Source organism: Hyla sarda, chromosome 9, assembly GCF_029499605.1.
Source record: "Hyla sarda isolate aHylSar1 chromosome 9, aHylSar1.hap1, whole genome shotgun sequence".
Lineage (NCBI taxonomy): Eukaryota > Metazoa > Chordata > Amphibia > Anura > Hylidae > Hyla > Hyla sarda.
The window spans coordinates 148,950,409-148,964,452 of NC_079197.1; the positions used below are offsets into that span (position 1 = coordinate 148,950,409).

The following is a 14,044-nucleotide window of genomic DNA, read 5'->3' on the forward strand; positions in this document are numbered from 1 at the left end:
GTGGAGGCAGGTGAGGGGACCCCCGGCTGCTGTTCTGGATGATCGGATCTGTGTATTGATCACTGCATCTGAGGGGTTAATAGCAGACATCTGCGCGATCGCGGATGTCCGCCATTACCGGCGAGTTCTTGGCTGCTATCAGCAGCCGGGACCTTCCGCGCATGACCCGAGCATCGCTCCGATGCTTGCGGTCATGTATAGGACGTAAATGTACGTCCTGATGCGTTAAGTAGCACCGCACCAGGACGTACATTTACGTCCTGCGTCGTTAAAGGGGTACTCCGGTGGAAAACTTTTATTTTTTTTATTTTTTTTTTTTAGATCAACTGATACCAGAAACAGATTTGTAAATTACTTCTATTATAAAAAATCTTAATCCTTCCAGGACTTATCAGCTGCTGTATGTTGCAGAGGAAGTGCTTTTCTTTTTGGATTTCTTTTCTGTCATGACCACAGTGCTCTCTGCTGACACATCTGTCCATGTCAGGAACTGTCCAGAGCAGGAGAAAATCCCCATAGCAAACATATGCTGCTCTGGACAGTTCCTGACATGGACAGATGTGTCAGCAGAGAGCACTGTGGTCAGACAGGAAAGAAAAAATAATAATAATTTCCTCTGTAGTATACAGCAGCTGATGAGCACTGGAAGGATTATTTTTTCAATAGAAGTAATTTACAAATCTGTTTAACTTTCTTTTAAAAAAATAAATAAAAAATAAAAAAAGTTTTCCACCGGAGTACCCCTTTAATGCAAATCCTCTAATGTCAGGCAACCTTTGTAGTTTCTCTGTTCTTTCACTCATTCATAGCAGTCCCAAGTAGTATAACTAATTAATGCGGATTCAAATCTCTTACACCTAAAAGGGAATTAATGTAAATGTACGGTCAAGGTTGCTCCCGTCTCATACATTTGTGGGTGAGTCCAGTCTGCTCAGACATATAAAAGATTCCTTCATAAATTCAGTAGTGTTACCTGGCAAAGTCTTCTGGCAGGAGATCAGGGTTAACACCCAAAGAGTCCAGCAGGTCGTTGCGGATCTGAAGCAACGCTTCGCAGTCCTCTTGGAAACTACTTGGCTGAGGGTCTCTTCCCTTGTCAGTGCGGAATTTCATGATAACTGTAGAGATAGAAAGGAAGGAAAGACTTTTACATGAGAAGCTGTATTTTATATCATACAGAGTCCATATTATTTTACTACCATCCAATAAAGAAAGCAGAAGATATAGCACTCACCCGATGTTGGAAAACGTGGAGGGACTTTATTGGAAATCACATAGGTGCACAAATCACACGGGAGACAGAAAAAACACACAGCTCAAGGGAGCTGCAGGAAGAGCGGCGACGGCCCCGTTTCACGGTCTGTACACAGCTTGGTCAAGTTGGTCAGGTGTGACCAAGTGGTGTACAGACCAGGAAACGAGGCCTCAGGTGTGACCAAGTGGTGTACAGACCAGGAAACGGGGCCTCAGGTGTGACCAAGTGGTGTACAGACCAGGAAACGGGGCCTCAGGTGTGACCAAGCGGTGTACAGACCAGGAAACGAGGCTTCAGGTGTGACCAAGCGGTGTACATACCAGGCAACGAGGCCTCAGGTGTGACCAAGTGGTGTACAAACCAGGAAACGAGGCCTCAGGTGTGACCAAGTGGTGTACAGACCAGGAAACGAGGCCTCAGGTGTGACCAAGTGGTGTACATACCAGGCAACGAGGCCTCAGGTGTGACCAAGTGGTGTACATACCAGGCAACGAGGCCTCAGGTGTGACCAAGTGGTGTACAAACCAGGAAACGAGGCCTCAGGTGTGACCAAGTGGTGTACAGACCAGGAAACGAGGCCTCAGGTGTGACCAAGTGGTGTACAAACCAGGAAACGAGGCCTCAGGTGTGACCAAGTGGTGTACCAGGAAACGGGCCTCAGGTGTGACCAAGCGGTGTACATACCAGGAAACGAGGCCTCAGGTGTGACCAAGCGGTGTACAGACCAGGGAACGAGGCCTCAGGTGTGACAAAGCGGTGTACAGACCAGGAAACGGGCCTCAGGTGTGACCAAGCGGTGTACATACCAGGCAACGAGGCCTCAGGTGTGACCAAGTGGTGTACATACCAGGAAACAAGGCCTCAGGTGTGACCAAGTGGTGTACATACCAGGAAACGAGGCCTCAGGTGTGACCAAGCGGTGTACAGACCAGGAAACGGGGCCTCAGGTGTGACCAAGAGGTGTACATACCAGGCAACGAGGCCTCAGGTGTGACCAAGCGGTGTACAGACCAGGAAACGGGGCCTCAGGTGTGACCAAGCGGTGTACAGGCCGCGAAATGGGGCCTCAGGTGTGACCAAGCGGTGTACAGACAAGGAAACAAGGCCTCAGGTGTGACCAAGTGGTGTACAGACCAGGAAACGAGGCTTCAGGTGTGACCAAGTGGTGTGCAGACCAGGAAACGGGGCCTCAGGTGTGACCAAGCGGTGTACAGACAAGGAAACAAGGCCTCAGGTGTGACCAAGTGGTGTACAGACCAGGAAACGAGGCTTCAGGTGTGACCAAGTGGTGTACAGACCAGGAAACGGGGCCTCAGGTGTGACCAAGTGGTGTACAGACCAGGAAACGGGGCCTCAGGTGTGACCAAGCGGTGTACAGACCAGGAAACGAGGCTTCAGGTGTGACCAAGTGATGTACAGACCAGGAAACGAGGCTTCAGGTGTGACCAAGAGGTGTACAGACCAGGAAACGGGGCCTCAGGTGTGCCCAAGAGGTGTACAGACCAGGAAACGAGGCTTCAGGTGTGACCAAGCGGTGTACAGACAACGAAACGGGGCCTCAGATGTGACAAAGCGGTGTACAGACCAGGAAACGGGGCCTCAGGTGTGACCAAGTGGTGTACAGACCAGGAAACGAGGCCTCAGGTGTGACCAAGCGGTGTACAGACCAGGAAATGAGGCCTCAGGTGTGACCAAGCGGTGTACAGACCAGGAAACAAGGCTTCAGGTGTGACCAAGCGGTGTACAGACCAGGGAACGAGGCCTCAGGTGTGACCAAGCGGTGTACAGACCAGGAAACGGGGCCTCATGTGTGACCAAGTGGTGTACAGACCAGGAAACGGGGCCTCAGGTGTGACCAAGCGGTGTACAGACAAGGAAACGGGGACTCAGATGTGACCAAGCGGTGTACAGACAAGGAAACGGGGCCTCAGATGTGACCAAGTGGTGTACAGACCAGGAAATGAGGCCTCAGGTGTGACCAAGCGGTGTACAGACCAGGGAACGAGGCCTCAGGTGTGACCAAGCGGTGTACAGACCAGGAAACGGGGCCTCAGGTGTGACCAAGCGGTGTACAGACCAGGGAACGAGGCCTCAGGTGTGACCAAGCGGTGTACAGACCAGGAAACGGGGCCTCAGGTGTGACCAAGCGTTGTACAGACCAGGGAACGAGGCCTCAGGTGTGACCAAGCGGTGTACAGACCAGGGAACGAGGCCTCAGGTGTGACCAAGCGGTGTACAGACCAGGAAACGGGGCCTCAGGTGTGACCAAGCGGTGTACAGACCAGGGAACGAGGCCTCAGGTGTGACCAAGCGGTGTACAGACCAGGAAACGGGGCCTCAGGTGTGACCAAGCGTTGTACAGACCAGGGAACGAGGCCTCAGGTGTGACCAAGCGGTGTACAGACCAGGAAATGAGGCCTCAGGTGTGACCAAGCGGTGTACAGACCAGGAAACAAGGCTTCAGGTGTGACCAAGCGGTGTACAGACCAGGAAACGGGGCCTCAGGTGTGACCAAGCGGTGTACAGACCAGGAAACAAGGCTTCAGGTGTGACCAAGCGGTGTACAGACCAGGAAACGAGGCTTCAGGTGTGACCAAGTGGTGTACAGACCAGGAAACGGGGCCTCAGATGAGACCAAGTGGTGTACATACCAGGAAACGGGGCCTCAGGTGTGAACAAGCGGTGTACAGACCAGGGAACGAGGCCTCAGGTGTGACCAAGCGGTGTACAGGCCGCGAAACAGGGCAGTCGACGCTCCTCCTGCAGCTCCCTTGAGCTGTGTTATCTTTTCTATCTGTGATTTGTGCACCTATGAGATGTCCCTCCACGTTTTCCAACATTGAGTGAGTGCTATATCTTCTGCTTTCTTTATTGGATGGTATTGAATAGGGATCGACGGATATTGATTTTTTTAGGGCCGATACCGATAATCTGGTACCTTTCAGGCCGATAGCCGATGACCTATACTGATATCCCGATATAAGTTATCGGCTAAACGCCCCCCACGGGGCAGAAGCCGCTGCAGATCAATGATTGATTTAAAGCGCCCGCTTTAAATCAATGAACTGCAGCGGCTTTTGCGGGGCCAGAGACCGCCGCCACCCGCTTCTCTCCCCCTGCCTGTCCTGGGGTCCTCCCTAGTCTAACCACTACCGCTGCCCCATTGCGATACTTCTGGCTCCGGCGGCGTCCTGCGCTGTCGCGTTGAGGACGTCACTCGTCATTGCGCAGCACACAGCAACAGCGCAGGACGTCACAGGAGCCAGAAGTATCGCGGACCCCGGGAACAGGTAATTATAAAACTGGGGATGGGGGGGGCAGCGGCGGTATGTGGCCAGAGGATGGGGAGGCAATGGGGCAGCGGCGGCGGTGGTTGTCTCTGGCCGGGGGTGGTTCATTATCGGCATAGTAATTGCCAATACCGATAATATCCAAAATAGTGAATATTGGCCAAACCGAAAATCAGTCGATCCTAGTATTGAACTGTATTTTCAAGAAGTCCTGCACCCCCTGTTGTATTGCTCAGCACCGGTATCTCCAGCGATACCCACACACAGCACCCTGACAGGCAGCATCTGTCCTGGGAGCATTGTCTCCTGTATACTTGCCATATTATTTTAACATTCAAAATTCAATACTCTAGGGGCTGCTCCTTGTTTATTACTTTAGCATAGACATTTACATCTATATTTTACATCCCAGTCTCCCCAGTTACACGATTGTCCAGTTTAAGCAGAAGAGATAGATGGTAGCCCCACAATTTACATTGACCTAATAAAAATACAGCATATATAAAGCTTGACTTCCCCAATAGGCTGGAGCGCCAATGGGCCGCTCTTAAAATGCTGTAAAATCAAGGTATTTGTGATATGCGAGTGCCCAAAATGTTTTTCATCCAAAAAGTTACAATACAGACCATGATGGAACGGTTACAATTCTCCCCTACAAAGAAGTTAATGCTGCAACTTTACCACAATTTGTGGATGTCAACATGGAGCCGTAGTCTTAGGACAGTGCCACGTGACCGGTCTTGCAGTGCACTTGTACAGTTTGGGCTATTAAATACTTCTGATCACACTACAAAAGGAGGAGAATGGTAAAAAGTACTGGTAAGTTTCAGGTTTTTGGTTAAAAAAAAGAAAAAATAAATACAAAAAATTGGGGAATACATACAAATAACCCCGATAACATCAGAGTGATATATGTGACTGTACCAGAGTATATATGTGAAATCAAAGTAATTATATCGTCATTCCAATTTATTTCATTTATTTTACTAAATAGTTCCAGATACCGAAATATGTTCTTTTTTCCTAATTTTATTTTTTCTGAATGTAATTTTTTGTATTTTTTTTTTTGTACTTTATTTTTATAGGGCAGCCATCTTGCTTGGCTCTTTTTAACATCATTTAGATATATGCTTTACAGCAAGCCCTGTAGGCATAGGAAACAACAGACTGAAGCTGTTGCATTAATATGAATAGGAAATGTGTCTTAGCATGCTCAGGGACCTTTTTAGGAGGTCATTGTACAGAGAGAGGAAGACTGATCTGTGAGCACCAGCTATTGTGTGTATTTCTGTTATCTATAGGCTGGAGTAAGCTTTTACTAATAGTCCCGTCTGTGAGGACAATACTGCTGGGAAACGATCTGTACAGAACTGGAAGGCTAAGTTTTAGGCTTAGAATGGAAACTGCAGGATATTAAGTTTATTTATAAATATTGAAAAAAAATAAAAATAAAGATATAAATTATATTTTAAAATAATAATAAAATGTATATTACTATAATATATTTAATAAATTACTAAAAATTCTTAAAGAGCACCTGTCCTGATCTTGTTATATTTTATAATCCTCTCAGGTCACTGCCCCCATCATGATAACCCCCCCCCCTGCCTTTATTTTTATTATTTGTTAGTTTTCTACCTTGATATTGCTCTGTATTTTCTGCTCAGTCAGATTCACAGACTGGGAAGGGGCGTTACCCAGCAGGTGTGACATCATCTGAAGCCATACAGGGGAGAACTTCCTCCCTCACTCTGCTACACACAGCACAGAGTAGTTCAGTGTGAGATGAGCTATGATTGGCTAAGGCTGCACACACAACCCTCAGCATTTCCTGATTTTGAACTTCTGCCAGGCCAGCAGGAGTCCAAAGTTTGTGAAAGAGATGGGGGGGGGGGGGGGGGGGGGGGGGGGAGAAGAAATGTGCTCTGGACAAGTAGGGAGACACCTAGTGGCAGCTTTTTTTTAAACACAAATAAGACCTAGAAAACGTCATTTTTTTTTTTTTTTTTTAAACAAAGTACATTAGAAAGATTTGTTATTTACCATAAGGAGTGCAATAGCAAAAAAATTTTTAAGGAGTGAGCCTATTTTGAAAAATATGGTTAGAGTGTATCTGTGCTCAGACCCAGACTAGTTGTTAGAAAAGGGGACAAGCCCATAGACTTGCATTGTAAGCTTGTTTCACTTAGCATGGTCTTCTCCCCAGTTCTAGCGATCGGTCATGTTCTAAACACTCAGACCCCCACTGATCAAAAATTGTAGAGGCATGTCAGAAGTTTCTTAAAGTGACAGTGCCCATTTAATATAAAAACCTGATTCAAACAATAGGTAATTTTTTGAGGACTCGTTCCCTTGTGGATTACACTGTTGATGGATCTGGTCAAACACTGACGGGATCTGCCAACTACTAAGGCTGCATTCACACCACGTTTTTGCAGTACAGTTCCCGTACACGTATTCAATTTGAAAACCGTATGCATTGACTCTCCATTGAAAACCGTATGCCAAACAATGCATCCAGTTGCATCAGTTTTGCGTCTTGTACGGTTTTGTCCATTTTTTTTTCCCCGTACCCAAAACTGTAGCCTACCACAGTTTTTGGTCCGAGTGAAATACTGTATTGAAACCGTATACGGTTTTTTGAACATGGAGTCCATAGGAACCGTAGAGAGCCGAATGTGCGTACAGTTCCATCCGGTTTGCACCATACAGTTTTTTACTTTGATTTAAATTCAAAGAAAAAAAATGTGCAAACAAGTGAAACTTTATTCATAATGGAGTAAAAAGTTAAAACGTACGTTTTTATTTCCTTAAAAAACGGATGCAACCGAACATCATTTTTCAAACCGTATACGGGTTCAAATTTGTACACACGTTTTGATACAGTTTAGTCCAGTTTTGAGGAATCAGTCTTTCATCAAAAACCTGATATGGGAACTGCATTGCAAAAACGTGGTGTGAACCCAGACTAATACAGCAACCTCTCTCCCCCCCCCCCCCCCCCACACACAGCTATATGCAAAACTAAAACTCCCAGCATGCCGGGAGTTGTAGTTTTGCAGCAGCTGGAGGCACCCTGGTTGGAAAAAGACTGCATTAAGGACTTTTTGGCCTATAAGGCCCCTTTCAGCCCCCCCATAACCCTTGGATATCTCCATCTATTGTCTGCTCCAGACCTACACCTCTCCTGCAGTCTAATTCTAAACACAAGCGTCTGACTAAATAGAAGAAGAAATTAACATATTCGGACGGAAAGCACAAGCCGAATTTTAGAAGATTAAAGATGGTGGTGATAAAGCGACTGATGTGGGAGACTGCTGTTTTTCTCATGATAGCGGCGCGAGCTGCTGGATTCAGAAACAAACAGCTCAGCCAGACACAGAGGAGACGCCAGGCAGAGTGTGGAGTTTCTCTGCCCCCTACTGGTCACAAGAAATCTGGCAACAATAAAGGCCGACTACTAACATTGTTTACCTGCGATACATTGTATTCTTCCATTACTAGAAAGAGATCCTTAAAAAGGGGTTATCCCAGAGAATAAAACCTATCACGTATATCCACACAGAATGAGCGGATTGGAGGGGTCGGAGTGGTTGGGTCCAAGCAGATGACCCCCATTCCCCGGCACATTTAGAAATGTGCAGCCTCAGACAGCAATTCATTTAAAAGCAGAATCCACATAAAGATTAGACATGTCTTTCTGCGGACGCCGAAATCAGGATTTCTGCCGCGGAAAGTCTGCCATGTGCACAGTGCAGCAGAATCTCACTAAAATCAATGGGACTCTGCTGCAGCGAAATTTCCGAGTAGTGTATCCCTGTGGAATTCTGCTCAGAAATTTCTCAGTATGAACATAGCCTTAAAGAGGATATCCAGGAACAGAAAAACTGGGCAATTTCTTCCAAAAACAGCACCACCAGCCTCAGGTTGTGTGGGGTATTACAACTTGGCTCCATTCACTTTAATAGAACTGCAATAAAACACACAGCCTAAAGACTAGGGTGGTGGTGTTTTTGGAAGAAATTCGCTTAGTGTTTATCAATGAAAAGAAAAACAAAGTAACCATCCATACTTCATCTCCATGACGGCCCATGACGTATAGTCCCATCAATACCAAAATGTAGTGATGTCCCGATACCATTTTTAAGACCGAGTGCAAGTACCTATATTTTTTAAGTACTCGCCGATACCAATTAACAATACTTTTTTTCTATGTCATGTGACAAGAGTTTTTTTTTTTATATGGGAAAAAAGGAGTGTTTTATTTAAAAAAAAAAAGCCCTTCCTCTAATGAAAACAAAAACAAAAGATTTTATTTAAAAGGTGGCGGTGGTGGGACGTGCTGGTGATTCAAACTTTAATTAGGGAAGGGGTTAATTCACATTTAATATTTATTCAATTTTTTTCAATTTTTTTTTAGTCCCCATAGGGCAATATTACATGCAATCTGTAGATTACATACACTGGTCAATGATACTCCTTAGCATAGCATTGATCAGTGTTATCGGCGCTCCTTTACCACTGCCTGCCATCAGCAGTAAAGGAGCAACGATTGGACGGCACGGAGCACAATAAAGGAACTCCGGCCATCCTCACAGCTGATCGGGACACCATGATTTAACCACGGTAACTTCAGGACTTTTAGACACAGCGATCAACTTTGATCGGGGTGTCTAAAAAAGGTTAATACCGGACATTACCGCGATCGGTGATGTTTGGCATTAGCCACAGGTCCTCGCTATGATGCGCGCTCAGCTGCTGAGCGCGTTGCAAAGTTCGGGCTCCTCCGTGATACCTGCCAGCAGGGGTCCCGGCGGCGAGTGTCGGATTAGGAACTTTTGCATGAGTACAAGTGCAAATGTCCAGTATCGGTCCCGATACCGATCCCTATCAAAATGGTACTGATAAAATGAGCCCTCAAGCAGCCCTGTATAGGGAAAAATAAAAGTTATATGGGATAGAAAATGGCAATTAAAATTTTTTTTTTTTTTAAAAGGAAACGTTTGAGAATTTTCTCTTTTTTTTAAAGTAATAAAACATAACGGAAACTATACAAATTGGGTATTACAGCAATCATTCTGACCTAAAGAAATAAGATAATTCTTTTTTTGTTTCAAAGCATATACATTATGGAAGGATGAAGGAAGTCATTACAAAGAGCAATTGGTTCCTCAAAACACAATCCCTCATATGGGTGTGTAGATTTGAAAAAATAAAAAAAATAATAGATGTTATGGCGATTAAAGGGTGCGGAGGAAGAAAAAAAAATTGGAAAGATTCTTAAGGGGTTAAATAAGCACTTTAAAAAAACCTATTGACATGTTGTAGAGACATATCAATAGTTGAGATCGGTCAGGGTCCCCGTACTCAGACCGCGACAGATAGCTAGAACTAGCTGGGAGAAAAGTGTGGTAAGCGAGACAAAGTTATAATGTAAGTCTATGGGATTGTCTCGGTCAGCTGCACTTTTCTCCCACTCGTTCTAAAACTGGTCGGGGTCTGAACACTCAAACCCCGACCAATCAAAACTTTTGACATGTCTCTAAAAAAAAAAGACTTTTCACCTGTCCTATAGAAAAAGCCACTGGAGAAAACTCAACAGGCTAAAATGTTATATTTTCTGCTGCTCACTTGTCAGCTTTTCTGTACAGACTTGGGCACGTTCAGCAGAGTCATCTCATTACTATTAGAGGCGGCTCTATGTATACTGTCAGTATCCCTGTTAAGGCAAGATAGTACCACTAAATACCACGTCACTTCAAGGTCCTGGGAACATCTTTAACAATCAGCCCGCAGTTAGGTTTCTCATTTCTGCTTTTGTGTTGACCCTGATAATATTCATTGTTCAAGTTGAAAAATTAAAATCCAGGACACAAGCCCAAAGCAAATAAAAGTAATAGAGTCTGCTGGGAGGGAGTGGTGACATCTGTTTTATCACTTCCCCTAAAGGCTCAGGCGACAGGAGTGTGAGGGCATCCAAAAATAACAACAGTTTCTCTGGCTCATCTTTCAGAAAGGGCAGGTCCCGACCCTCCGAAAAAAAGTGCCGGTCGCAATCTCGCAGAGCGCACGTCAACCCTGCAAAAAACATCTGATGTGGTGTGTGACTGCAGGACGGAGTGTTGTCAGCGGGATGAACAGAGTGCGCATTTCACACTGTCAGACAGGATGGCTTGATCTTTGTATAAGGCAGTGTTTCCCCAACAATGGTGTTTCCAGCTGTTGCCAAACTACAACTCCCAGCATGCCCGGACAGCCGAAGGCTGTCCGGGCATGCTGGAAGTTGTAGTTTGGCAACAGCTGGAGGCATTCTGGTTGGCAAATGCTGGTCTAACTACTCTTTCTAGCTCCCCCCCCCCCCCCCCCAATCTCAGGGTGCCTCCAGCTGTTGCAAAACTACAACTCACAGCATGGAGCGGCAAATGGCAGCAAAACAAATCCTTCACACATACAGGCATAAACACAAATTAAATCCTGCTTGTTCAACGCTAACTATACAGATAGGCAGAGTTTATACTGCGGAATCTTCCGTCCAAAGACTCCGAGGGCAGCCCAAAAAATTGTCAGGAGATGCCGCTAGGACCGCGCGGACACTGCCGTCCCCATAGAGCAAGGTCATTCTTTCGGCAACGGCATTTTAGTAGTGGAAGCTTCATCTCTAAAATTCTGTTCAGAAATTCCTCTATAACCTTTCCTGTCTATACAGGTGGCTTACTACCAGTCATCAAATTTATTTCTCAAACAAGTTATGTCTCTTTTTGAAGGCTGCAAACCTCTGAATTCACACTCATCAGTGGTGCAGGTTCCTGACACCCTCGCTTGCAGACTGACTCTCGCCTAGTTTTAAAAACCAGTGACGAGCTGTCTTCAGCGCCTGTGCTGATCTGGGCTAGTCTAAAAATCTGGAATGGCCCAGGAAGTGGATGAAAGGTCTCACTTAAAGGGGTATTCCAGGATTTTTTTTTATTGGACTGTGCTACAGTGGCTGTAAAGTAAGTGCAGTTCATAATATAAAGTCTGTACCTGTGTTTGATGTATAGTCTCGCAAATCTTCTATGATCCTTACCCATGATTTTTTTATTTTATTATATATATATATATATATATATATTTTTTTTTTTTTTTTTTTTTTTTAAAGCACTCAAAAGTGAGTTTTGTCTCAGGTTTTCCGAGGTTTCAGTGCGGCCCGAGACATTACATGAAAGTGTTGAAAGGGAGCCTGTCTTTGCTACAATGCTACAATGAACGTAGCAAAAGCTGAGGGGGGTATCATTCTCCACGGGGCTGCAGGGAATTATCCCAGGTGTACTGCAAAGGGTGGGGTGACTAATGTGGAAGGGAGAAATGTGAACTCGCACTTATAAACAAGGGATCCTGGGACTTGTAGTTGGAGGGAGCGACCTCCAACAGGAAATAGCCATTTCACAGAAAGCAGTAGCGTTATAGTGGACTCACATCATAGCCATTTAGGACAAAGACGAGCACAGATCCTTCCTAAGCATGTCCATTACTATCTGGCAGGTACTAAAGTCACCAAATGGTGGATAACCCTTAAAGGGGTACTACCGTGGAAAACTTACTTTTTTTTTTTTTTTTTTTTTTATCAACTGGTGCCAGAAAGTTAAACAGATTTGTAAATTACTTCTATTTAAAAATCTTAATCCTTCCAGTACTTTTTAGGGGCTGTATACTACAGAGGAGATGATTATCTTTTTAGATTTCTCTGATGTCACGACCACAGTGCTCTCTACTGACCTCTGCTGTCCATTTTAAGACCAGGAGAAAATCCTCATAGCAAACATATGCTGCTCTGGACAGTACCTAAAATAGACAGCAGAGGTCAGCAGAGAGGACTGTGGTCATGACATCAGAGAAATCTAAAAAGATAAGCATTTCCTCTGTAGTATACAGCCCCTAAAAAGTACTGGAAGGATTAAGATTTTTAAATAGAAGTAATTTACAAATCTGTTTAACTTTCTGGCACCAGATGATTTAAAATAAATGTTTTCCACGGTAGTTAGTACCCCTTTAACAAAAAGGCCCCTGGCAAGCTAAGTCAAGCTAACTGTTCACATATCTCACCCAGCTTTTCTTGACTGAGATATGCACTTCCTGAAAACTGGTGTCCACATAAGACAGGGACCTTGTGGAAATATAGCGGTCCCTGAAGAGATTTCAGAACATGTCAGGCAGCACGGTAGCTGGTAGAAGGCCCTAGAGGACATAGATAACAGGTTACATAGATCTGTCAGAATTCATTGTACTTTCCCAATATCTTCGGTACTTTCTCTACCGCAGTCTCCTGTCTGAGCTTGCCGGGCGACAAAGAAGGACGCCTGAGGGATCTATCAATTTAGATAGCACTGGACCACAGGGATCGAGTGTCGTACTTTGCACAAAAATGAATGCGGAATTACCCTTTAAGAGGAAATGGCTTAATACTAAAGGCACAAATTGGCTGTTAAAGTGTAGATAGAGCCGAACTGAAGACCGAGAGGAATGTGCACTCAGCCCGGACCCCTCCTGCAGGTCAACGCTCCGTACAGGAAACCCAGAATAGCAGAGCAGGTGCACGCCACGCCCTGGGGTGACAACACACAAGGACACCCTTGGGGCTCGGTTTGGGTGTCCAGTTGCCACGTGTGGGTGGAGTGGGCCTGGCAGACGGCAGCAGGAAGGAAGTTTTAGAAATACGGAGCCCTCCTATCATACCAGAACTACAGAAACCAGGCTGGAGAAGCATTCAATGGGCACTGGCAGATATAGGTTTTACATCTTGGCAAAACATTAACCTTTCTAATATACAGTGGTCCCTCAAGTTACAATATTAATCGGTTCTGGGACGACCATTGTATGTTGAAACCATTGTATGTTGAGACCAGAACTCTATGGAAACCTGGTAATTGGTTCTAAAGCCACCAAAATGTCATCCGAAAATAGGAAAAAGGGAGGATTAAAGATAAATAAGTAGATAACTAATATAGATAAAGCAAATCCTTATATATAAAAGTAATAAAGATCTGCTGGGAGCTGTAAATCACTGTATGTCCGTGTTTCCCAAGCAGGGAGCCTCCAGCTGTTGCAAAACTACAACTCCCAGCATGCCCGGACAGCCGAAGGCTGTCCAGGCATGTTTGGAGTTGTAGTTTTGCAACAGCTGGGGGAACCCTGCTTGGGAAACACTGGTCTATGTAGAGGACAGGAGCTTCTTCAGGGTCCTGTACAGAACACGCACTGTCCTAAAAAAGTAACATGGAGCCCCCCTCACCTGGTGTCCAAAGGAGAAGCTAACCCTGGTACAGGTAAAGAGTACAGAACATGTAATACCTCCCTGTACTGTAGGGGGCGCTACCAGACACCAGTCAGTGCATGCACTTCAGTAATACAGGTAAAGAGTACAGAACATCTAATACCTCCCTGTACTGTAGGGGGCGCTACCAGACATCAGTCAGTGCATACACTTCAGTAATACAGGTAAAGAGTACAGAACATGTAATAC

At 45.3% G+C, this 14,044-nt stretch overlaps 1 protein-coding gene across 1 annotated transcript in view; it reads right to left on the reverse strand.

Annotated features, from left to right (window-relative positions):
• The window catches only part of SAE1 (SUMO1 activating enzyme subunit 1), a 74,137-nt gene that overhangs the window by 5,001 nt on the left and 55,092 nt on the right, over positions 1–14,044 (reverse strand). Inside the window, exon 7 of the mRNA XM_056540006.1 lies at positions 974–1,118. Coding sequence (XP_056395981.1) covers positions 974–1,118 — 145 coding nt within the window. The remainder of the gene's footprint in view (positions 1–973; positions 1,119–14,044) is intronic.